At 35.0% G+C, this 23,317-nt stretch overlaps 3 protein-coding genes and 5 non-coding genes across 8 annotated transcripts; all 8 read left to right on the top strand.

Moving 5' to 3' along the window:
• Positions 1-516: 516 nt before the first annotated feature.
• Positions 517-2,713, top strand: LOC143581062 (dolichyl pyrophosphate Glc1Man9GlcNAc2 alpha-1,3-glucosyltransferase-like). Its single transcript, XM_077063934.1, has 4 exons — positions 517-1,454; positions 1,540-1,746; positions 1,849-2,086; positions 2,173-2,713. The coding sequence occupies exons 1-4, from the start codon at positions 702-704 to the stop codon at positions 2,505-2,507; spliced, it is 1,533 nt and encodes a 510-aa protein (XP_076920049.1). The 5' UTR covers positions 517-701; the 3' UTR covers positions 2,508-2,713.
• Positions 2,714-3,790: 1,077 nt separating this feature from the next.
• On the top strand, positions 3,791-5,071 carry LOC143581055 (uncharacterized). Its single transcript, XM_077063928.1, has 2 exons — positions 3,791-4,139; positions 4,213-5,071. The coding sequence occupies exons 1-2, from the start codon at positions 3,791-3,793 to the stop codon at positions 4,917-4,919; spliced, it is 1,056 nt and encodes a 351-aa protein (XP_076920043.1). The 3' UTR covers positions 4,920-5,071.
• A 3,005-nt stretch (positions 5,072-8,076) lies between these two features.
• LOC143581070 (small nucleolar RNA snoR134) lies at positions 8,077-8,235 on the top strand. The gene has a single exon (XR_013143771.1). It is a non-coding gene; the product is annotated as a small nucleolar RNA snoR134 (small nucleolar RNA).
• Positions 8,236-8,378: 143 nt separating this feature from the next.
• On the top strand, positions 8,379-8,467 carry LOC143581069 (small nucleolar RNA U36a). The gene has a single exon (XR_013143770.1). It is a non-coding gene; the product is annotated as a small nucleolar RNA U36a (small nucleolar RNA).
• A 17-nt stretch (positions 8,468-8,484) lies between these two features.
• Positions 8,485-8,576, top strand: LOC143581066 (small nucleolar RNA Z223). The gene has a single exon (XR_013143767.1). It is a non-coding gene; the product is annotated as a small nucleolar RNA Z223 (small nucleolar RNA).
• Positions 8,577-8,594: 18 nt separating this feature from the next.
• On the top strand, positions 8,595-8,710 carry LOC143581067 (small nucleolar RNA Z278). Its single transcript, XR_013143768.1, has one exon. It is a non-coding gene; the product is annotated as a small nucleolar RNA Z278 (small nucleolar RNA).
• Positions 8,711-8,768: 58 nt separating this feature from the next.
• LOC143581068 (small nucleolar RNA snoR97) lies at positions 8,769-8,869 on the top strand. The gene has a single exon (XR_013143769.1). It is a non-coding gene; the product is annotated as a small nucleolar RNA snoR97 (small nucleolar RNA).
• Positions 8,870-19,115: 10,246 nt separating this feature from the next.
• Positions 19,116-22,811, top strand: LOC143581061 (external alternative NAD(P)H-ubiquinone oxidoreductase B1, mitochondrial-like). The gene is made up of 8 exons (XM_077063933.1): positions 19,116-19,214; positions 20,572-20,851; positions 20,934-21,611; positions 21,676-21,780; positions 21,844-22,107; positions 22,197-22,318; positions 22,386-22,505; positions 22,582-22,811. The coding sequence occupies exons 1-8, from the start codon at positions 19,135-19,137 to the stop codon at positions 22,667-22,669; spliced, it is 1,737 nt and encodes a 578-aa protein (XP_076920048.1). The 5' UTR covers positions 19,116-19,134; the 3' UTR covers positions 22,670-22,811.
• Positions 22,812-23,317: the final 506 nt, after the last annotated feature.

The following is a 23,317-nucleotide window of genomic DNA, read 5'->3' as shown; positions in this document are numbered from 1 at the left end:
AGTTCAATTCAATCAGCAGTTGCTCATGTTTCTTCTTTTTCAAAAAACAAAACACACATTTTAAACCGATCCGTCTTGACCCGAACCTGTTCTGATCCAAACCTAAATAACCCTAGTACATAAACACATACAACTACTTAAATATGCGGCTTAATGACTTGCAGGTATGAGTGTTGTAAAGCATGATCTTGCAATTTAACTCGGAAATATCTATCTAGTACTTGAACAAATGAAAGGGTCAACTTGGTTTTAGAGAACTGTAAAATATATCATGGTCTGTAGTTGTAATGTGGTTTTACTGGAAATTTTAATTTTTAATATTTATTGTTGAATATAATAAATCTTGTTAGTAGCATTTTCCTGATATATTTTTAAGTTAGTACAGTCATAAAATCATGTCATAAGAACTTATATACCAATCTTTGACAAGATTGAATTTTTAACTTCTTATAACATAATAACATGCTGGGTTAATTGATCCAATTAGAATTAGGGCTTTTAATCAATGTTTAAACCATCTTTGAAAATGTATAATATGCTGAAATGGCTCGTCTATGATGTTTTCTATAGCTTTTGTATTTTTTTCGTCTGAGGATAATCTAACTGGTGTCAGTTGACAATGCAGCTGATGTGGCAGGTGGCAATACATTAAGAGGTGCAAAACAACCATTTGTTTTCAAACAAACCAACTAAAAGAAACCATGAAACAACAAAACCGTGAAAAACCACTAAAAACAACAGAAAAACATGTCATCAAAGATCTCGTTTGGTTCTCTCTCATCGCTACATTTTTCAAACTTCTCCTGATCCCAGCCTATCACAGCACTGATTTTGAGGTCCATCGTAACTGGCTAGCCCTCACTCACACCTTACCGTTATCTCTATGGTACACAGATGAAACCAGCCCATGGACCCTTGATTACCCACCTTTCTTTGCTTATTTTGAACGGTTTTTATCCCTTTTTGCATCTCTTGTGGACCCCACCATCACAGACCTCTACAATGGCCTTAATTACAAAGCTCCTTCGGTCATCATCTTTCAAAGGCTCACTGTAATCGTCTCAGATGCATTACTAATTTACTCAATTTACAAGTTGACTAAAAACATGGAGTTAAAGAAGCGGTTTTTGATCTGGGTTTTGGTTGTTTGGTCACCCGGGTTGTTTATTGTTGACCATGTGCATTTTCAGTACAACGGATTTCTTTTAGGGATTTTATTAATATCATTGGGCGCGCTCCAGAAAGGAGATGACTTGATTGGTGGGTTTGTTTTCGCGGTTTTGTTGTGTTTCAAGCATCTGTTCGCAGTAGCAGGACCCGTTTATTTTGTATATTTGTTTCGGCATTACTGTCGTGGCGGGATTTTAAAGGGTTTTGGCAAGTTGGTGATAATGGGCAAGGTGGTAGTTGGTGTTTTCGTGGCTGCCTACGGACCGTTTGCATATTATGGGCAGGTAAAATATCTCTATCCTGTGTAGATTTGATTGTAGATGATTAAGTTATGAAACGTTTATTGTTATGATGTTTATTTGTTTGTAGATACCAGAAGTTTTGAGGCGCATGTTTCCTTTTGGTAGGGGGCTTTGTCATGCTTATTGGGCTCCAAATTTTTGGGTGTTTTATATATTATCAGATAAAGTGCTTGCATTTGCGCTTTCAAAATTAGGGTTTCATATACAACCACCAACCGCTTCATTCACTGGTGGCCTAGTTGGGGATTCTTCTCCTTTTGCCGTACTCCCAACGGTATTATTATTGTTACTATTAACTTGTAGATAAGTTTTCCATGTATACTGATTAGTAACATATGTATAAATCTATTAATTAATTGTGAAATATGATATGCAGATTACACCTTCGGTAACGTTTGCCATTGTCTTGTTTGCTATATCTCCTTGTCTTGTTAAGGCTTGGAGGAAACCCGACCCGAAGATGATAGTAAGACAGGTGGCATATGCATACACATGTGGCTTTTTGTTTGGATGGCATGTGCATGAGAAGGCGTCACTTCACTTTTTAATCCCCCTTGCAGTTGTTGCAGTGGAAAGCATCGAGGACGCACGCCATTACTTTATTTTATCTATAGGTATGGTTTTTGAAGCTTTTCTCGATATGTAATTTTTCAAGTTGGGTTTAAAATTTTAAATTAATATCGTTTTTACTTTCGTGCAGTTTCTGTGTACTCGTTGTTTCCTCTGTTATATGAAGCTCAAGAATATCCGATAAAAGTTGTTTTGCTACTCTTACACGTGGCTTTAATGTGGGTCGGGTTTACTTCTCAGTTTTCTGAATCCATTTCAAAAAATGGTGGTCTTGTTAGAAGATGGGTAGAAAAGGTTTATCTGATTGGTTTTGTGGGTGTGGAGGTATGGGGGCAGTTTGTTCATCCTTTGGTTTTTGGTGATAGGCTTCCATTTTTACCCCTTATGATGATCTCATTTTATTGTGCTTTAGGAATGATGTACTCTTGGATTTGGCAACTTAGATGTATTATTAAGTCCCCTTGATGCTCAATACACAGCAGTATAAAACTTGAGTTTAGATTGTATTGAGCAGAGTGAATATTCATGATGTTTGCGGTTTAACAGGGAAAATACAGTTTACAATGGTTTTACACCATCAAACATGTAGCTCTTCTAAAAGCTACTGTTAGAACTATCATTTTGTAATATGATTTTGTTTATTTAGTTTACCCTTAAAAGAGTTATTATGAGATCATATTGTTCATATATTGGAGTTTTGCTTTTTCATGTGTTGGAATATATAGAAATTTCTAGCTGGTTTTTATAATCAGTTTTTACTCTCAAAACTAAAAATTATACAACTTCTGCAACTGGTATAACTATACACACCATTAAATTCTATGTGGTACATGATGTGATTATTCTGAAAAGACCAATATACATCGAGTGTAAGAAGCGTATCGAGGAGAGGTGTAAATGTGTAATATGTGTGTTTTGTACACAAGTGTTCGGCAACAATATGCGCAAGTCGGAAGTACCATTATAAGTGTTTGACGCCTGGTCGTAATGTGGAAGGTTTATTGCATAGTCAAAACTCGTTACAATAGCAAACTTCGATGCAATCCATAGAAGTAAAATTGTAATTGTGTTAAAAAAGTACGTGTCTTAATATACTACACATTGTTTTAAGGGAAAACTGGAAAAAAAAAGATTGGTTTGTTTGTCCCTTCATAACTGTTTCTTTGATTTTATTTACTTATGAATTTTAAAAAGAAAAAAAAACTTGTATTTACATGTAATGTGAGTATGCACATATGCAAACCATACTGTATGGTCTTTTGTCTAAATACATATGTAAAATTCGGTCTTGAAAATCTTAATTTGTATATGTGTGGTTTTTATATATACATACTAGGTTTCTTAAAACCAAATTGTTATCAAATGAGTTTTAGCTTAACTGATATTTGAAAGGAAGTGATATTTGTTTTGATGTTGCAACGTCTCAGATTCCAACTCAATCTCAGCCGGGTTTTATCATAATAGGCCTCCAGGCAGTAAGTTTTCCCAGGCTTGTGCTATCCAATGCTATATGCGATCATGGACGTGTAAAGCTGTCTTTTACCATTGGGTAGCCGGACATTATTGGTTGGTCGTTAGCAAAAAAAAAAAAAAAAAAAGACTGAATTTTAATTATAATAATAATAATAATAATAAATAGTATAGTATTTTGGCTAAATAAAAATAATATTTGTTTCTGAGTTGAGACTTGAGGAGAAGATAAAGCATGGGTAAAGAAAGTAAACCCTAAAACCTGGGCGGCGATGATGATGGTTTCAACCCTCGCATCCACTTACCACTCTCCCCACAAACTCTCTTCAAATTCAAACTCAATTCCATTTCGTAGAACACCACCACCACCACATCCAATCCAACGCTGCTGCAATTTCTCGTCTGTCACAAATACTAAATTGGGGGTTTTTTCATTTGGTACAAAAAACCTAGGGTTCATCGTAAAATCAACTTCCAACGGTGGAGAAGAAGATGTAAACAACTCATCATCATCAAAAGAGGATGCTATTGATGAAAATGAAGGAGGAGAGAGCACGATGCCTGAAAGATTTAGATACTTGACCCAAGAAGCTCCTGATGCTCCCGTCAGATGGCCTTATTTTATAGGTAATAATTTCATTTTTTCATGATTTAGATACTTGTATAATCAGCTGACTCTTTTTCAATAATAATCAATCAGCACTGGGTTTCCTGGTGTATGCCTGGAGAACAGTCTTGTGGGAGCTTTATAACTGGAAAAGGGCTGCAACATCAATACTTCACTTCTTCGGATACCTTATGAAACTAGTGTTAGCCCTAATCTACCATTTCTTAGGTGATCCAATCACATCCACAATTAGAGCCATCGAAACCATCCTGTACGCCGTCCGAGCGTTCTACTCGCAGATAGTAGCATACACTCCCATTCCCGAGCTTTCAACGGTCATTATTCTGGCGTCAGCTATACTCGCCGTTAGTGAAGTAGCATCTCCAAATTCAGTGGACAACCACTGGCATCTTTTAACAGTTTCTGGCTTAACCGGATATCTTGCTGTCGAAGGAATGATTGGAGACCTTGTGTTTTGGACTCTGCTTTTCGGGTTATTTTCTTTTTCTCGGTTTATAAAGAAGAGGGATTATGTGGCGTCTGCTTTGCCAGTGGCTGCCGTGCTAGCAGGTGTCGGTGAGCCATGGGTTAGGGTTGCGGTTATGGGTGGGTTCTTGGCTTTGTCCGTGGTTCAGTACTCCAAGAACCAACCAGAAGAAGACAAGGGTGAAGAAGACGTCGTTGCAACAACGTGGACCCGGAGGGTTCCGGTTACCTTGTTGTGTGCAGCGTTAGCTATTGGTGTTCGTGTTGCTGCTAAATGGGCTGGATATCGGCATCTGACGTGGATGGTGGTCTGAAGGTCTACTTGTTTGAATCAGTTTTGCCTGTTTAGGTTTAAATGTATTGAGTTTATGATCTTAAAAGGCTTGATTTTGTTTTATTGGTAAATGATTATGTTTGGTAATTAGATTATATTTGTTGCATCGTTATAGCCTTGCTATTGGTCGGACTTTTGACCGGGTATGGTTGTTGCTACATCGTCAAATGCCAACATTTAAGGTGAAACATAAAGCTCGAAATGTTTTTCAGTATTATGACCAGTTGCCCTCATCTTAGTCATATTTGTGGCAAATTGTTGGGTAAGGATATTGCGCTACCATATATCTGCATCACATTCTTTAGTTTTGAAGCTATGCAGACTAAGTTATGCTTTCTATACCAAAATTTGTAAGCTTGCATTTGTGATTATTTAGTCTTTTAAAATCAAAATTCAATATGGTAATATTAAAGAGGGTGGTGTTTAATCAATAATTCCTAAATTCTTTGTATGTATAAATGGTTCTCTTATCTCGTGGTAAAATTTGGTGCCAGTGTGCGAGTATTCCGGCTTTAATCGCCAAAATGTGGCACATGTTAGTGTATGCGCACTCCACATGCAACACTTTTCTGCATATCTACTTTTGACGACACTTCAGTTCAAGTGATTTCAACACCTTTTAGTGTCCATCTATTATATATATATTTTTTTTGAAATGATCTTCCCCTTGATTCTCTCTATAAAACAAATAATTCGTTGAAACCAACCAAACGATTTACAATCAATGAAGTGGCAGGTAAGCGGGCAATAAGCTGCGCCGCAACCCCTTTTTGGATAGCAAACTCAATCCTATTAAAAACAAAGTTTTGATTCTTATCAGCCGATAAATTGCTATGCATGACTTTTTGAACTCTGTTTAGAAGGTCCACGGCATCTGGAGCTAAGTAACCAAAAGTGTCAAAGGCAAAGGGGATAAACACGTGTTGATTCTCCAAACAAGCTTTCTCGTGTTTAACAACCTTACCCGAGGCCGCCTTCAATGCTGCCTGACAGGCAACAAACCCATTGTCCCTTAGCCCAACAAGAGGGGAGACTCCTGTGAGATCCACACAAGCGTGTTTCCCCCCTACCCACCCAGAAACAAGAATATCGGCCGGTCGTAACGTAGATCTTCCTTCAAGAGGATCCGTAAAAAAGTTTACGGGAGCCTCCTTTTTAGCTGAAATTCCGGCCCGTTTAAGAACATCGCATAAAACATCCCTCACCAAATCATGTTTGTATTTAAACCCAGGTAACTCTTTGCAGTGAATTGCGTGCTCGCCAAAAGAATCCAAACAGACCTTGTGGCAAACTGGGCATGGCTCATCTACCGGGAACAAAGGAATCATTAACCAATACTTAAGGATGGTCCGATACTCCAAAATCGACATATGTTGGCCCAGTCCTTCAATAGGGATAACACTTAAGAAATCTTGAGCCCGTGGAGATCGAAGGCACTCAAACACCGCTTTTTGACGAGGAGATAAATCAAACTTCACTTCCAAACTCTGGATGATTCCACTATAAAGGGCACTCGCCAAAGCATGTTGGGCTTTAGGTGGGGCGGTGTCTTTATTAGAGAAACCGCTAATATTAAAATCAGGAAATGAAATATGCAACCGATCTATCGCACTCCCATAATCGTAGTCAAACCCATCAATACCACAATCTCGAAGAACGTGGTCTTGCAATTTCTAAGATTGTGCCCTCGAGGCCACAAACGCATATGTAGATACGTCTGAAGCTGAACATAAACCCAAACCTCCAAAACGAGTCGGAAGTGATGCCAACCGCCATTGAAAATCTCCAAAGAAGGCACCACCACAAACGACGATGTCCTCAACCGCCCCCCGAAGGCCATTGTCAAAAACAGAAACAGCTTCCCCTACATACTCGGGCTGGCACGTTATGAGGCCGAACAACAACTTACCTACTCCCATACATAATCGAAGCAAAAGGAGCTCGCATTGAGGGTCCCACAAATGTGGGAGATGGTTCATCAGTTCTACAGCCCGCGAAGCTCTTTTCACAGCAAGTCCACTGATGAATTCTGCATCCTTGCTAACGGCTCCCCAAGGAGTTTCACACCTATTATATCGTTTCAACACCTTCAGTTCAAGAATAACATTTTGATGATGCACAAATATAAAATTGATTTCCGATATACTGCCACGTAGCATATGAATTGAGTTGGTATCAATGAAAAAAAAAAGGTTCATGACACAGCAATATTACCGTCTATGTATAGTTACATAATTTATCTTATTTCTTATGTTACTATTTGGATAGCCCAAAACATGCCTATTTTAGCTTCCTTTTCTTGTTTTAACGACAATCAAATTTACTCTATAAATGATACACCAATGTCTTACACGAGACTCGTACTCGAGACCCAAAACATCAATTTCAGTTTCTTTATATGCAAACTACTTTCCGGTAGAGGTGCACAGAAAACTTGAAAAAACCCCGGAATCGGGTTTTTTTATACCTGAGTTTTTAATCCCCGTACGGTCGTACCCGACCCTACACATAGAGTACAGATAGGATATGCATTTCAGTACCAAAACCCACACATGGAACCGGACACGATTTGTACCCGGTAATACCCGAAGGCTGGAACCAGTTCCATATCCGAAACCTGGTTTTTCTGATATCCGAAATTACCCAAAAAATACCCTTAAAAAGTGCAACACTTAAAAAATTCAATCTATACCTGAAAAAATGCCCAAAATAACCTGAAAATAGGGTTTTTTTTCAATACCCAGAAATATGGTATTCAAATATCCGATTTTAGAATAGCCGTTTCCATACCAGACCGGAACTCGATGCATGGGGTATGGTTTTTAGAGACAATACCCGGACCCGAACCCGATCTGGGTATTGCCAATACCCGGTCATACCCGAACACAGTTCCATACCTAAAACTGGGTATTTGAGAAACCTGATTCGTGCACCTCTACTTTCCGGTTACTAATAAGTGAAGGGACTTGAGCTGTCATTTTTTAAACTGAAGCCAATGGGCCGGCCCAGCCGATCCTAAAACCCAAATAACACCAACACAGTACTTTTTAGGGTTCCAAATTTCCACCAAATCCCTATTTAACCAAATCACCTGCTTGACTCTAACCATCACAGCCTGCCACACCAAAATCAACAATTTTCATTATTTCAAAGGTTTTCGATCGGCACGTAATAATCGTATGAAGAAGTAAGCCCCAATGCTCGTGCTATAGCAGATCTATTGCCGTCGAGTGTTGCAGTTCAGCCTTCTGTACCTTTATTATGGCCGTTTCTGTGTCAAATTGACGCCTACATAACTTTTTTATTATTTGCCTCACCTCACCTCACCTTAAGCGTTTTTCCTAAATATTTTCACTGGAAAGAGGTCTAGTCATGGAGGCAAATAGCTAACCCTAGGCGGTGTTAACGTGGAGGTTTACAATTTATTTTATTTTTTTATCGGCAATGACTTGAATGTTTTATCCGCGCTTCTGAGAGTGATCAGTGAAGTAAAGGATGTAAAATGGTTGAATTTCTTAATATGAGCCGATTTCATTATTAATAAAAGTTTGCATTGATGATTAAATTCACAGCTATAAGCCAGTTCTGCTTCAGAGAATTCATGATTGATAGAGCTGTTATTTACTCTGAGCTTACGTGTTAAATTTTATTATTATCCGATGATGATATAATCCAAATGTATGAGTTACGTGGATCCAAGACCCTGTTTTACAGGGAGAACCACTTGGCTGAAGCTGTATTTCACTTGATAATACTGGATTTAACTGAGGAGGATTAACCTTTATTCATTTTGTTTTGTTGAGTTTAAACTATACTTTTTACCCTGGATAAAATATAACAGGTTTGAAGTCTGAAAAGGCTCACAAAGTATGTGTTGTCATCAGCTTCTTCTTTCGTACGAGACTGGAGTTAAATAACAGCACTAAATTCTATTTTCATGTTAATTTACATTTAACGGCTTATATTTTTTATGTTTGCTTGCAAAACCAAAATCTAACTTTTAGTTTGGTTTTTTACAAAAACATAAAACCACTTTGTCAATTTTTGTTTCGGTTTGTATTTTTTTTGTTCTGTCTTTTGGGTTTCTTGCATACTCCTACTGACCAATTGTAAGGACTTACATTAAAATGAAAAAAATAAGCAGAGTATTATTTCAGCGAGCGTCAAGTGATGATCAATTTGAAATGCTCTTTAAAGAATACAAAAGGAAAGGAGACATATTGCCAAGAAAATTTAATGAAATAGTAGAAACCAACTTACCTGATTGATATGTAATTAAAACAAACATATTTGCTCCAATACAAGTACCAATCTTTTAACAAAGTCAGGATTGAGAACTTTAGGATCGGGTATATTGGAGATGTGAAACCAAACTCTTTTGCAACCGGTACTAAGTTTTTAAAAATTTTATGGTTGGTAGTATGATACCATTTGCTACTGGTATGATATCGAGTTTCTCCCAAGGGTGAAAAGGTGGCGACTGGCGGTAGAAGAATGGCTGAAGAAGCTGGGGACTTGTGACGTCTATTGTAGGAATCCGACTGTGAGTTTGATGACGGCTGAAAATGATGCATGGTTAGAATGTATCAAAAGGTTTTATTCTTTTACCTTCGAAATTATTTTTCAGTAAAAATACAATAAAACAACTATTAATTCATCTCCAATAGAAGGTTTTTTGAGATTTTTCAAGGATAGAGAATATGAGTTAGAGGAGAGAGGTGATGGATTGATAAGAGAAGGTGGAGGAAAGTTCTTGATGATGAATTTTCAAAAACTTGACAAATAGGATAGAGGAGAAAGGACATGAATGAGAGAGAGAGAGTATATTTTGGGAGGTCACGTGCCTTATTGTCATTTAAAAACATATTAGTTGTGTCATTTATAAATGCACAAATAACTATTAATCTTCCAAATAACATCAAAATATCATTATTAAACATAACAATCAAGCTTAACTTGATGCCACTGCTCCATCATTCATTATTCCCTTGTATTGGTTGTTAGTGATGGTGAGTGTAAATTATATGGTTGAGAAATAAAACTGTAATGATATAAAGTATAAAAATATATTTAATTAAACATGAGAGATAAATATAATATTTTTAATGTAATTTTATAGATAGAGATAAAGAACGGACTGGGAATCCTACTTGGATTCATGTGATGTAGCATGTTTAAAGCCATGTGATTTAGGATTTGTATCCAAAATCAAATGTTGCTGGTAGTTGAGAGTTGGTATTCTATGAGGAGTGTGTCATTGTTGGCGGTACGACTAGATGTTTTCTTAGTAATACGGGTAGCTTTCTCGTTTTATTAGAAAAATAGCTTTAGAACATTTGTAATACAAGGTATTTGTCAATGTGTATGTCACACCGTGACCAAAATCGACGGAACATGTCGGGTAGTAACGTTTGATTGGACATGAACTTACGACCCTATTATCTGACAATAATTAAATGATTCATTTCATTCATAAACTCCAATACAGTTCACTCGCTTCTCAAAAAACCGGCCGGTCTGAACCGGTTCACCGGTCCAATCGTAAAACCGGACCAGTTCAACCGGTCGGACCAGTGCTTGGTTGTCGGTCTGAAACTTGTATGAAACCAAGTTCAGTTGCGACATGCCAATGGTATGAGAAAGGTTATGAAACTAAAATAAAAACATAAACTTAAAATGTAAAATATGAATCGGTTGCTTAAACATCAACTAGTGTGTTTAAGCGAGGATTCGGTATAGTTCGGTTTTGGTGCACTCCGTGACTCGGTTTGAGACCGAGGTTGGTTACCATATACCCAAAACAGTAGAAGTAATATGTAACTTAAATAAATCAGATCATGAAACATTACATTAAAATATGTTACTTAAACATCAAATAATGTGTTTAAGTGAAAGTTCGGTTATGGTTCAATCCATAACGTGGCATGGGACAGAGGTTGGCTATCACATACCCAAAACAATAGAACTAATGTGAAACTTAAATAAATCATACTTAAACTAAAACAGAAAGCTAAACGAGTTAAAACCCAAAAATGACCATACTAGCCTTTAAACACAAAAATGTGTAAACGAAAGGTGAACCCATTAATCAAATAAAGTTGAAGAAGAGAAATCATTCCTTTAATGTTATAATAAGTAAATAAATAGAAAACGCAACAAAAATCTACCCAAAATGGATTGAAAAGCAAGCAAACATTTTGTTTGACTTTTAAAGTCAACTTAGGTAAGAGCGCTTTTAATTTGCTTTGCAAATCTGAAAATTAGAGAGAAAGAAAAAAGATGAACAGCTAGAAACATGTGAAATGAACTTGTGTGTGTATGCAAACGGATGAGGTTGTCTTAATGGGTAATTGAGCATTTAATCAACTTCCAACCACTTTGCATTCAATGTGATTGGTTGCTAAATTAAATAAAATAAAGAATTAAAATAATTATATGATTAAATCTGGAGATGAAAATATGTTTGGGGGTTGATATAATATTTATGGGTCCATTCTTGATTGGTTTGGATGAACAAGACTCGAGCTAGAACGCGTCAACAAACAAAATCGTTAAAAAGAATCAAGTTTTGCGGTCTAACAGGCGGCCCGAGCATCACGGGGCATGGAGGGAACTCCCCCATGACGCTCGGCGGATTTTTTTTTAATTGACGGATGTTACAGTGTAAAGTAATACAATGAATAATTTGATACAAATAAAAAAATAAAAGTAAAGCATAAGCACATGATTAGTTAAAAAAAATGTATTACAAATACAACCGAATCTATACTACAGGTATCGATCTCATCCAATATTAATATTTTTAGATCACGTCTACAAGTTACCTGGAATAATGTAATATATGGTTGTCCATATGAAAAAACTGGACATCGAATGAACAAGCCAAATAGATTGTTTTGACTCTTATTTATTGGTATAACAAAGCATATGGAGGCTTGAAACTATCTCCTTTGGAATTTGAAAAGAAATATTTTATAGTCAAAACTCAAAAGTCTGTATGTATAAAATGATGTTTTCTAATGTCTATGCAAGATATGAGCACTATCGGTGAGGGATGAGATCGATACCGTACCGGTATCGACCGGTGTGGGTATCGAAAATTCCAGTCTTAAAAATCGTAAATTTTTGGTACAGGTATCGGTATCGAAATCTTGGGTTCGGTACCGATACCGACCAGTATTAAAGGTAAAAAATTCGGGAAATACCGATACTAGTACGAGTACCGACCTCAAAACTTTGGTACCGATCGATACATACAAAATCAGTACCGATTTCTGTACTGGTACCGAATTTGCTCATCCACACTATCTATATAACACGATTATCAAGTAATTCTAGTTGCAATTGTTCCATTAAAAAAATCATTCTTCTCATTAAGGTTACGTAAATAACATGAGTATCAAAACATATAAAACCAGGACTTAGAGGTGTAAAAAAAACCGGTTTGGGACCGGTTTTAGGCAAACCGAACCGAACCGGTTTGGGTTTAAAGCCGGTTTCATCTAAACCGGTTCCCAAACCGCTAGTTTTAGGACCGGTTATCCTTAAGATCTATCAAACCGGTTTTAAAACCGAACCAGTTTGAGGAAAAGCGGTTAAACCGGACCGAACCGACGTGACAAGACCGGCCTATCTTGCTTCTAAACCAGTTTATAAACCTAACCGGTTTGAGTCAAACCGGTTTTGACTGGCCGTTGACCAAACCGGTTCGATCTATAAACCGCTTCGGTTTGGATTTAAAACCGGTTTTGTACACCTCTACCAGAAGTAAGTACTTAGATGGATTTTGTTATCGGCTTCATTGATGTCATTGAATTTGCCTCTATACATATATAATCAAATAATGTTATTTAAAAAGTCGATTCAGATATTAACCAGTTTTGACCCGAACTCATCACACTCTGAAAAACTCATTGACGTAAGCTTGCTTTGAACCAAATATTAATCCACCCATCTGTTTAACATCATATATTTCATGATAACATTTATATATGTCATTTCACAAAATAATTACACATAAAATCTAAAACGTCCAAACGTATTATTCACAAGTAAAACATTTAGAACTAAATGGGTAATTTCTGATAAGTTATAAACAAAACCATAATGCGAATGTGCCCTTGCTTCTTAAGTTTAAAAAAGTTACAGTATTTTCAATACCAATACGAAGTTATGTTTTAGTAAAAAAGGTAATTATCTATTATCTATTACTAGCTTTAGAACTCGTGTATTACACGGGATTTGTTAATGTAAAAATCTACTATACTATTAAAACAATACATCTTTTTATATATAAAATACATTCTCACAATTTCTTACTAATAAAATAATTCAAAATTAAATTAAATCAGGTTGGGTCGAACGAGTCATGGGTTGAAATGGGTTTGGGTCAGAATGAGTCAACTAAAAAAAGGGTTATTTTGATTTGGGTCAGAATGGGTTAGGGTCAGAACGAGTCAAAACGGGTTTCGTTTTTTTTAACAAGAATAGCGGCGGAAACATTTTAGTATTTTTAGATTTTTTAGTTTTTATTTATATTTTGAGTTATGATTTTTTTATTAATTTTTTTTTTTTGAATTTTTTTCTAAAGGGTTTCCTATTAAGAAAAAAAACCCTCAATAAAATATTCAATAATAATTATAAAAAAATTATAACTCAAAATATAAATCAAAAACCAAAAAAACTAAAATGTTTCATTCATTGGCCTCGTTCTCTTATAAAAAATCGTAAAATCGAGCCGAAACCAAAAAGTTGACGGAAATGAAACAAAAAGCCAAAACCGAACCAAATCAATTGAAATCAAAATACCGATCAAAACGAAACTAAAAAACTAAAACCGAACAAAAACGAAACTAAAATACGGACAAAAACGAAACAGAAAACCAAAAACGAGTTTGGAATCGACCAAAAAGAAACCAAAACCCAATCCGTCCTGTGTGAAAACTCGTTTTGGCTTGAAACTTGAATCGAACTCGTTCAATCTCAAACTCGTTTCGTGCCGAAACCTTTCTCGTGCGGAAAGCCGTTCCGATCCGAACCTGCCGCATTTCCTTAGGACACTAACCCACATCGACCCATTTCTTTGAATATGGTGACCCAATTTAACCCGAAAATTACAAGATGAAATTTTAAATAACCCATTTTGACCCACTTAGTTAAAATTTCTGACCCAAACCAACCTATTTAATTTTTAAAACAACCCAAATTGACCCATTTTGGTTTGGGTCAAGATTGACACCCCTACTAAATATTAAACATAAAACATAATTATGTAAAAAAATGTATTACAAATATATTCAAATATATATACTACAAGTACTAAGAAGTTTATAATTTACAAATTTAAGAAAAGTAAAAAGGAATACTTTTCAACTTTTTAAAAGAAATTGTCATAAGCATGAAAGTAAAGTATATTTTCTGTATATATAGTTAGTTTCTCAAAAGTAAACCTTCTATTAAATAAAATAAGCTACCAAAAGGACTAATGATTCTAGCCACATAATGCATTTTCTCTGACATTGGGCTTATTGTTAAGCATACATTTTTTGTTGTGTATTGTTAATAAAATAAAATGTAAGATAACACAAACATAAAGTTCAATATTAAAGCAATATATGAATGCACGAAGTTGACATACACGATGTGGCAAGTCTATATGTTTCAAATTGTGAATAATTACACTTCAATCTCATCAGTGGCAGTGCCCCAATTGCAACGACTAGCGCCTTCATGTTTTTACTCATTTTTGCAAACCATAAGACATAATTAAAAACATATGACCATTTATTTATTTTTATCAAATTAGTAAAAAAGTTACAAATAGAAGAACTCACCCGCAGCCAATGCCACTATCACGTTAAAGTTTTAAAAGTTTAAAAACAAAAGAAGTTGATTATGAGCCCATTGAAACATTGATTTTCATTGGAGTATTTGATATGTAATTGCATAATAAATCAAAAGAAGTGACATGAATAGAAAAAATTACAATAACGAAAGTGTGACACACTTGATATAATCCAGAAGACATTGATCAACTGCAATAGTAATATTCTTAATTAAAATTGTATATTGATATATATAAGGCAGATTAGAGAATAGTATGTAAAAACAATTCGGATTTTGTTATATGAAATAAATATTAGGTTAATTAGCTATTAACGTCGCAAATTCATTAAATTCATTTTTTTCTTTTATGATTTAAATCCGTTTTTTACATATGAAAATGTTTTTTAAATTAGAAAATATACATGTATACATATTTTTTTATGTTACAAAATATAGATATTTAGAAAAGTTGAGATATTAAGGAGAGTGATTTAATTTTTAAATGAACACGTAATCTAAGAATCTTATATTATTATTATTATTGGTACATTCTTTTTATATTATTATGCATGACATTATTATATATATTATAAATTAAAATTGAGATTGGCTAAATATTTCAATTCCATTTTTAGTTTTATATTTTCTCATGTAAATTGTAAACATTATTTGTTTTATTAGAAATTGTCCAATTTTAGAATATATCATCTTTATTTATATGGAAAGTCTAGAATACCTATAAAAAGATATTATGAATTAGAGCGGGAAAAATTAGCCAAGAATGAATACGGGACTGACAAATCATCCTCATTATTTTCTTTTATTTGTATAGGTATATTATATTTATTATTATATATAATATTTGAGAAGTTTGGTGCCGCAAGACCGTAATTGGTCCACGTGGCGGCACCAGCTTCTGACACCTCATCCAACTTCTTTTTATTTCAGTTCCAATATCGTAAAGAACGTAATCGAAACCAACCCAATTTAGTTCGACTCTCTCCGTAATGCCTGAATTTTACCGATCATTGTGTTTTTTTTTGTTCCACAGCTGTAACAAACATCATTGGTCCACGTGGCGGCACCACCTTGTGACGCATCATACAATATTTTGATTATTTTTTAGTTTAGTATCGTAACGAACGTAATCGACACCGACCCAATTCGCGTCTACTCACCGCCGTAACGCCCAGGTACCGACCAATGTTTTGTTTTTCCTATGTCGTAACGAGCGTAACCAGAATTGACCCAATCCATGTCAAGTTGAAGCTGGAACGCCCGAGTTTTACCGACCCAATAAACATCATTTTATGAGTTATTTTTTGGTATAATAAGTTATGTGAGTATTCTGGATGTTTGCTAATTTAATCTTTAGGTTTAGTGTCAGTTTCATAATGAAGCTAACCGATACCAACCATTTGTGTCGCTTTGATCATAAGTTGTATTTGTTTTTTCTTTAATATGTTAATTTTTTATATTATAAGTTACACCAATCTCACTACTGTTTTCTACGTTGATAGATTAAGGTTTGTGTTTAGTGTCGGCATCATAATGAACTTCTAACAACCGAATACACGTTAATGTACCGTCACGGTCATAACGAACTTCTACCAACTGAATGCATGTTAATGTACCGCCGCATCGCGGCGGGTACAAACCTAGTTATATATAAAGGATAAGTTTGGTGCCGTTAAGTCGTTATTGGATCATTTGACGACACGTTACTTGTCCATGGAATTTTTTTTTTTTGTTTTTCGTTTTGGTACTGTAACGAACATAATGGAAGCTGACCCAATGACAATTTTTTTGTTTGCTTTAATTCTGATAACGTAATGGAAGTGACGGAAACCGACCGAATTTGCATAAACTTGCTGCCTCAACGCCCGTGACCGACAACGCTCGGGTTTTACCAACACATGAGTTTACCGACCGACGTTACCCTTTGGTTCACTCAATTTTTATATTTTTCCCTTTATAGCTCCGGTACCATAACGAACATAGCCTTAACTGACCGAATTTGTGTTCAGTTACCGTCTCAATACCCGCGAATGACAACACTTGAATTTTACCACCGCCCGGGTTTACCGACCAAACAAACATCGTGTTAAATAATTTATTTTTTTATATGTTAATTTGATGAATTTATTTTTTTAGGTTTAACACTAAGGTTTTATCAACGGTGTCTATACCATAACGAACATAAATGATCCCGACTGAATTCGCGTCAACTCGCCGACATAACGTTAAAGTTTTACCAACATCTGGTTTCAAAGTTTAGGTTTTACCGGCTGTCCTGCCGCAACGCTCCAGATACAATACCAGTTATTTATAAAAAAGAATATCACCATTCAATCTGCATGTACGTATCAAGTTGCTCCAAGATGCATGAACATACATATATATTCTTTTGAATAATTTATAAAATTGAAGTATTTTCTGAAACTGTCAATTATTTCGTTACTTCACATACAACTCTTTTAATGTTAACGTCTCATTTTCGATTTCTAGCTTTCTCGTATGTCTTATATAAATAATATACTTGATGATCATTAATAAATCCGTTGTAGTCTAGTTGGTTAGGATACTTAGCTCTCACCCCAGAGATCTGGGTTCAAGTTCCGGCAACGGAATTTACTTTTATGATTATGATTTTGCCGATTAATTAAAAGAATATAGAGGGGGAAGCAGTCAACGGAATTATTTTGTTTTTCTAAATCGCCAATGGCAATCAACAGGATTTTATTTTCTTCTTTCTTGTTTTCCTATTTACCATCCAACATAGAGCATTTGATACTTGGTATCGGTACCGAAACGGTCCTGGTATTGAAATCGGTACCGATTTAGTATCGTCGGTACCGAATTGGTACCAAAGTTTTAAGTTTCGGGATCGGTACCGAACTCATCCCTAATCCAACATAAACACACTCAAAATATTTGTAATTTAGCAATAAATAAATAAATAAATAATATCGGTCTTTGTATCTATTAAAACATATTTATTCTAAGTCGAGTCATGGAACCTTTTTTTACTGGATTAAATGGTTTACTTAAATATTTAATTAACAACTTCATTTACCAAGAAGTGTTTGATGTACATATTAATCAATACATAATCAAATAATAACTATAACATATACTAATTCAAACAGAACCCACATGAAACACATTTGTATAAAATAAAACACAAGTGTGCTTGAACTACCAAGAGAGGACACAATAAAAGAAACAAAAAGAATAATCTTGATTTATATATTAAAAGGAATATAAGTCTAAATCTAAAGCAATATTCTAATCCACACACCAGTCTATTATTGAAACACAAAGTGATTATAGACTACAATCTTAAAATATTAAAGTGTGAAAATATTCCTCTACAAAAGAAGGCTAAAATAAAGAAATAAATAAATAAATTTAATAGTATGTTAGGAGGGTGTGAGATTTAGCCGGTCTAATAAAATCTACTATTGAAATTTGAAACAACAATTACCTTTACAAAACACCATTTAGTGGGAACTACAATATATTACCCAAAAAATGAATAAAGATGATGATCCCTCTTCTACGCCTTGATGTGAGACAAGACTTTTGGCATGGGCTCGGTAATAAAGGTTTGTATCTTTCTTTTTAAAAAAGTAAACATGATAATAACTTATAAATAACTAAGAAAAATAAAAAGAAACAAAATTAATTTAAAAAGGAGAGGTCATGGGTTCACATCCCACGTGTAACAGAAAATATCAGGTTTCAATATAGATCATGGGGTTTTCTCGCATATAGTAAGTTTTCTTCTGACTATGGAATGAATATGATCGGGTAGATCAATGGTCAGTCAACAACTCAAAAATATGCTAAAAAGAAATAAAAATTGCCACACACTCCATGATAGGGGAAAGTTCATGTATATTTTAATCTTAACATGAGAACGTAGGAAATAATACCAATTTATAAAAAAATGAGAACGGTAAGAAACAATACCAACTAAAATACCAATTTAAATAAACAATGATTTATAATAACAAAGAAAAAAACCTAAAAATTATAACAAAAGAATCAAAATCAAGAACAAACTAATAACATATACTAGCAAATACTTATAACAGCAAAAGAAAAAATCTAATAATAACAATAAAATATATATCGGCAAATACTTATAACGTCTCATAATAAAAAATTAGCAAATATAAACAAAAAAATAAATACCTATAAAAATAGACCTAATAATAACAACAAATTAGTTCTATGCGTCTATTAATGCGAAGTTTAATTAATTTAACAACAGATAATAATTCAACAGACGAGAGGAATAATAAAGAAACATCTGTAAACTCTCAATCACATTGATCAATCAACAGTCAACACCATCATTCACCATGACCATCGTCTCTTACTTGAACCGAGCCTTTAATGGCTTCTCGTCTTCTTCCAAGCTTCTCGTCGTCTTCTCCCTCAGGTTCACTACTTATTATTAATTAGCAAGCAAGGGTTAGGTTTGGATTGATCGGATAATGTGTTATTAATAGATCAAGTTATGGTTTAGCAACCATTTTGGCATGCAACCCCTAATTTAATGATTGGTTACTGTTTGCTTTTAAACGCGCTAGTTAGTGACTGTCTATTATTCTATTAAATGCTTTCTACTCAACTATATGTATGCCAATTCTCACTTTCCAATTTCCATTATCCATATTCTGCATCTGCATATCCTATACAGGGGTGTTATGTTTCGGGTCAACCCGTTCTCTCTTCATTCGCGAAGAATATGATTATTAATACTTAGTAACAATTAATTACTCTGACTCATATGAAACCTTTTTCTAATTTATGTTATTTTAATTGTTTTGTATGATTATTTTTCAGCTCGAAATTAGAATTAGGGAATGAGAATAACTTGGGAACACATATTTGGAATAATAAACTAGAATTTGTTGGAAACAAAGACTAGATCAAAAGGTTTAAAAGGGAGATTCATTTTATATTATTAACAAGTTCATTGTCAATAATATAAAATGAATCTCCCTTTCATTTTATATTCCAAGTTCATTGTCATAGCCCTGCTTGCGGTGAAATTGCACATATGATGTATATATGTGTGAACCCTTGGGTGGGCAAAAGTGAAATTGCACTAATTTTGACGTTATTTTACTAATCTCGTGAAAATAACGTTAAAAGTGACGGACGGTTAATCAGGCATCATGTAGTGGCGTTGATAGCCGAAAGACAAGGGTACATGCACCGATCAGCCGGTGTCCCGATGATTGAGTGCTATGTGCCTTATGTCCAAGGCTTGATGCAAAACTACTATCGAGCCGGGGGTCTCACCGGAAGCAGCCTCTCTATCCTTATGGGGTAGAGGTAAGGCTGTCTACATCTTACCCTCCTCAGACCCTACTATAGCTTTGCTATTGGTGGGATATACTGAGTACGATGATGATGATGATGATGAACAAGTTCATTGTCAAAGAAAATAAAAAAAAATCAAAATATTTAACTTCAAGTTTTAACATTGTTCATCTCTCAAATCAAAATAATAACTTTTTTAGAAACTTTTAAGCGCGCATGTCAACCCACTTTCTAACGGCTCATGTTTGGGTTGTCCCATATATTAAACGGGCTGACCTATTTAAGAAAACGGGTTGTGTCAGCCGATCCAATACATGTATATCGTGTCAAGAATTGCCGCCTCTAATCTTATACCATTCCTAAATGTTAGGAGTTAGGACCACTAGTTTTAAAGTTTAACAATATAAATAGGGATCCCATATGTCTTGTTGAATGATCATATGTTCCATCAATTTTGGTGTCTACAGTGGTGGCGGACTTCTTGGTTACTCAGAGACACAACCAAATGGTCCCACTCCTACAAGCAACATAGAACACGAAAGATTAACAAATAAGAAAAAAGTGGTTGTTCTTGGAACTGGATGGGCTAGTACAAGTTTCCTCAAAGATTTAGATATTAGTTCATATGATGTTCAAGTGGTTTCTCCTAGAAATTATTTTGCTTTCACACCATTGTTACCTAGTGTTACTTGTGGCACAGTTGAAGCACGGAGCATTGTGGAGCCCGTTCGTAACATCATTAAAAAGGTAACACTTGCTTTTAAATTGTTTTTCCATATATTCTAAAAGAACCTTTTGGTATATATGATTTTGTTTTTCTTTTATATAGAAAAATGGAGAAATTCAGTTTTGGGAAGCCGAATGCACGAAGATTGATGCGGCAAACAAGAAAGTTTTGTGTCGATCGGTTATCAATTCAAATTTAGTGGGGAAGGAAGAGTTCTCTCTAGACTATGACTATTTGGTTGTTGCAACGGGTGCGGAAGTAAATACCTTTAATACCCCTGGTGTCACAGAATATTGCCATTTTCTCAAGGAAGTTGAAGATGCTCAAAAGATTCGTAGGAGTGTAATCGACTGCTTTGAAAAGGCTATTTTGCCCGAGCTGACCGAAGAAGAGCGAAGAATAAACCTACATTTTGTAATAGTTGGAGGTGGGCCCACTGGGGTAGAATTTGCAGCAGAATTGCATGATTTTGTTCATGAAGATTTGGTCAAATTGTATCCTATGGTCAAAGATTTGGTTAGAATATCAGTTATTCAATCTGGTGATCATATATTGAACACGTATGACAGTCGAATCAGTACGTTTGCTGAACAAAAGTTTGCTAGAGACGGTATTGATGTGCATACGGGATGTCGGGTCTTAGGTGTGTCGGATAAAGAAGTCAACGTGAAAGTCAAATCTAGTGGTGAAAATGTTTCCATGCCTCATGGAATGGTTGTTTGGTCAACTGGTGTTTCAACCCGACCCATTGTCAAGGACTTCATGGACCAAATTGGCCAGGTTTATTATTAATTTGTTAATTTGTTTTTTGTTTTTTGTTTATTGATTTATTATACGTTTATAGGGTAATAGGAAGATTTTAGCTACTGATGAATGGTTGAGAGTAAAGGGATGTGAAAATGTTTATGCAATCGGTGATTGTGCAACCATTGATCAACGCAAAGTCATGGTATTTAATATTTATTAATTTGTTACAAAAATCAGTCACGTTTGACGAATAAATATTCTGTAGGAAGATATTGGTGCGATATTCAATGCTGCTGACACGGATAAATCGGGCACGCTAACTGTTGAAGAGTTTCAAGATATTATTGATGACATACTCATGCGTTATCCGCAAGTTGAACTTCACTTACAGAGCAAGCGTCTTTCTAATGTGACCGATCTTTTAAATGATACGGATGGAAATGTAAGAAAGGAAGTTGACATTGAAGGGTTTAAATTAGCTCTTTCTGAGGTTGATTCTCAGATGAAAAGTCTCCCTGCAACAGCACAGGTAAATCATATTCCTTTTTATGGTTTTGTTTCTAAACAAAATAGATAAGAGGGCATATCAGTCAAGTTTTTGAATAATCTATGTGAAAGGTTGCGGCCCAACAAGGGACATATCTATCAAACTGCTTTAATAAGAGGGAGTTGGCCAAGATTACACCAGAGGGCCCGCGTCGTTTCAAGGGTACCGGGCGTCATGGTTTCTGCCCGTTTAGGTATTATTTTGGCACTGTATTTTCTTATTAAAAGTGATGGTTTTCTGACTGTTTTTTATTTTTGAAGGTATAAGCATTTTGGGCAGTTTGCGCCTTTAGGTGGAGAGCAGGCTGCAGCAGAGTTACCTGGAGATTGGGTTTCAGTGGGGCGTAGTACACAATGGCTATGGTATTCTGTGTATGCGAGGTAATGTAGTTTTCTGCATATTGCGTATGATATGTTTCCGTATATGATTCTTTTTTATTTTTTGGGACAAATGCAGCAAGCAAGTGAGTTGGAGAACAAGGGTGTTAGTTGTGTCTGATTGGACGAGGAGATTTATTTTTGGTAGAGATTCGAGTCGGATTTAATTGATGCTGGGTCGGGTTTGGTTGTTTGAGGTAAAATGGAAGTGAATTGTTATGTTTTGAGTGTTTTTGTGTTTCTTGAGGAAGTATCTAACCGATGTCCATATAGAATTCTGATCTTTGCTTGTATCCTGTTTATCCACATTTGTGGTTTTAATGTTATTGTGAATTTGATGTCGCCTGGTTTATGTTAAAAATTGACTCGTTTGCCATTATATATATCTTTTTTCACTTTTTATGGTTACATTTTTGACATGTATATGAGTCGCCATTTTAACAATTATTCATCGTTTAGACATGACTTTTAGGGGTTATGTACTACATCCTGAAGATTACGAACATGATTATAATGCTTTTAAGGGTTATGTATTGCAGCACCTACGGAATTTGACCGAGGTTGATTAAAGAAATAATAAGACAGGTACTCCATTTTATTCTTCAAAATATTAAAGTCAGCTATAGTGTATATGCCAAACTCCATTTACTTTTTCAGTGATAAAATTTAAGAAAAACTTAAAGTTTTATCTTAATTCATAAATTGAAAATAGAGACATTGAGGGTTAAAATGGCACCAGGAAAGCAAGAAGTAAGGAAAACTATTTTCGATTTTCAACAAAGTCAATTGACAAAAAACACAATCTCCATTTCGAT

Source organism: Bidens hawaiensis, unplaced genomic scaffold (assembly GCF_021521415.1).
Source record: "Bidens hawaiensis isolate Kalapana, Puna unplaced genomic scaffold, B.hawaiensis_p1.1 tig00030797_1, whole genome shotgun sequence".
Taxonomy (NCBI): Eukaryota; Viridiplantae; Streptophyta; class Magnoliopsida; order Asterales; family Asteraceae; genus Bidens; species Bidens hawaiensis.
Note: the sequence above shows the minus strand (reverse complement) of the source record. Positions and strands in the feature narration are given on the sequence as shown.

Bases quoted from the DNA above. Each gene is read 5' to 3' on its own strand.
- LOC143581062 (XM_077063934.1), top strand. From the start codon at position 702: ATGAAACAACAAAACCGTGAAAAACCACTAAAAACAACAGAAAAACAT. The intron at 1,455-1,539 runs GTAAAATATCTC...ATTTGTTTGTAG, and splicing joins CGTTTGCATATTATGGGCAG to ATACCAGAAGTTTTGAGGCG. The intron at 2,087-2,172 runs GTATGGTTTTTG...ACTTTCGTGCAG, and splicing joins TTACTTTATTTTATCTATAG to TTTCTGTGTACTCGTTGTTT.
- LOC143581055 (XM_077063928.1), top strand. From the start codon at position 3,791: ATGGTTTCAACCCTCGCATCCACTTACCACTCTCCCCACAAACTCTCT. The intron at 4,140-4,212 runs GTAATAATTTCA...ATAATCAATCAG, and splicing joins CAGATGGCCTTATTTTATAG to CACTGGGTTTCCTGGTGTAT.
- LOC143581061 (XM_077063933.1), top strand. From the start codon at position 19,135: ATGACCATCGTCTCTTACTTGAACCGAGCCTTTAATGGCTTCTCGTCT. The intron at 20,852-20,933 runs GTAACACTTGCT...TCTTTTATATAG, and splicing joins TTCGTAACATCATTAAAAAG to AAAAATGGAGAAATTCAGTT. The intron at 21,612-21,675 runs GTTTATTATTAA...ATACGTTTATAG, and splicing joins TCATGGACCAAATTGGCCAG to GGTAATAGGAAGATTTTAGC.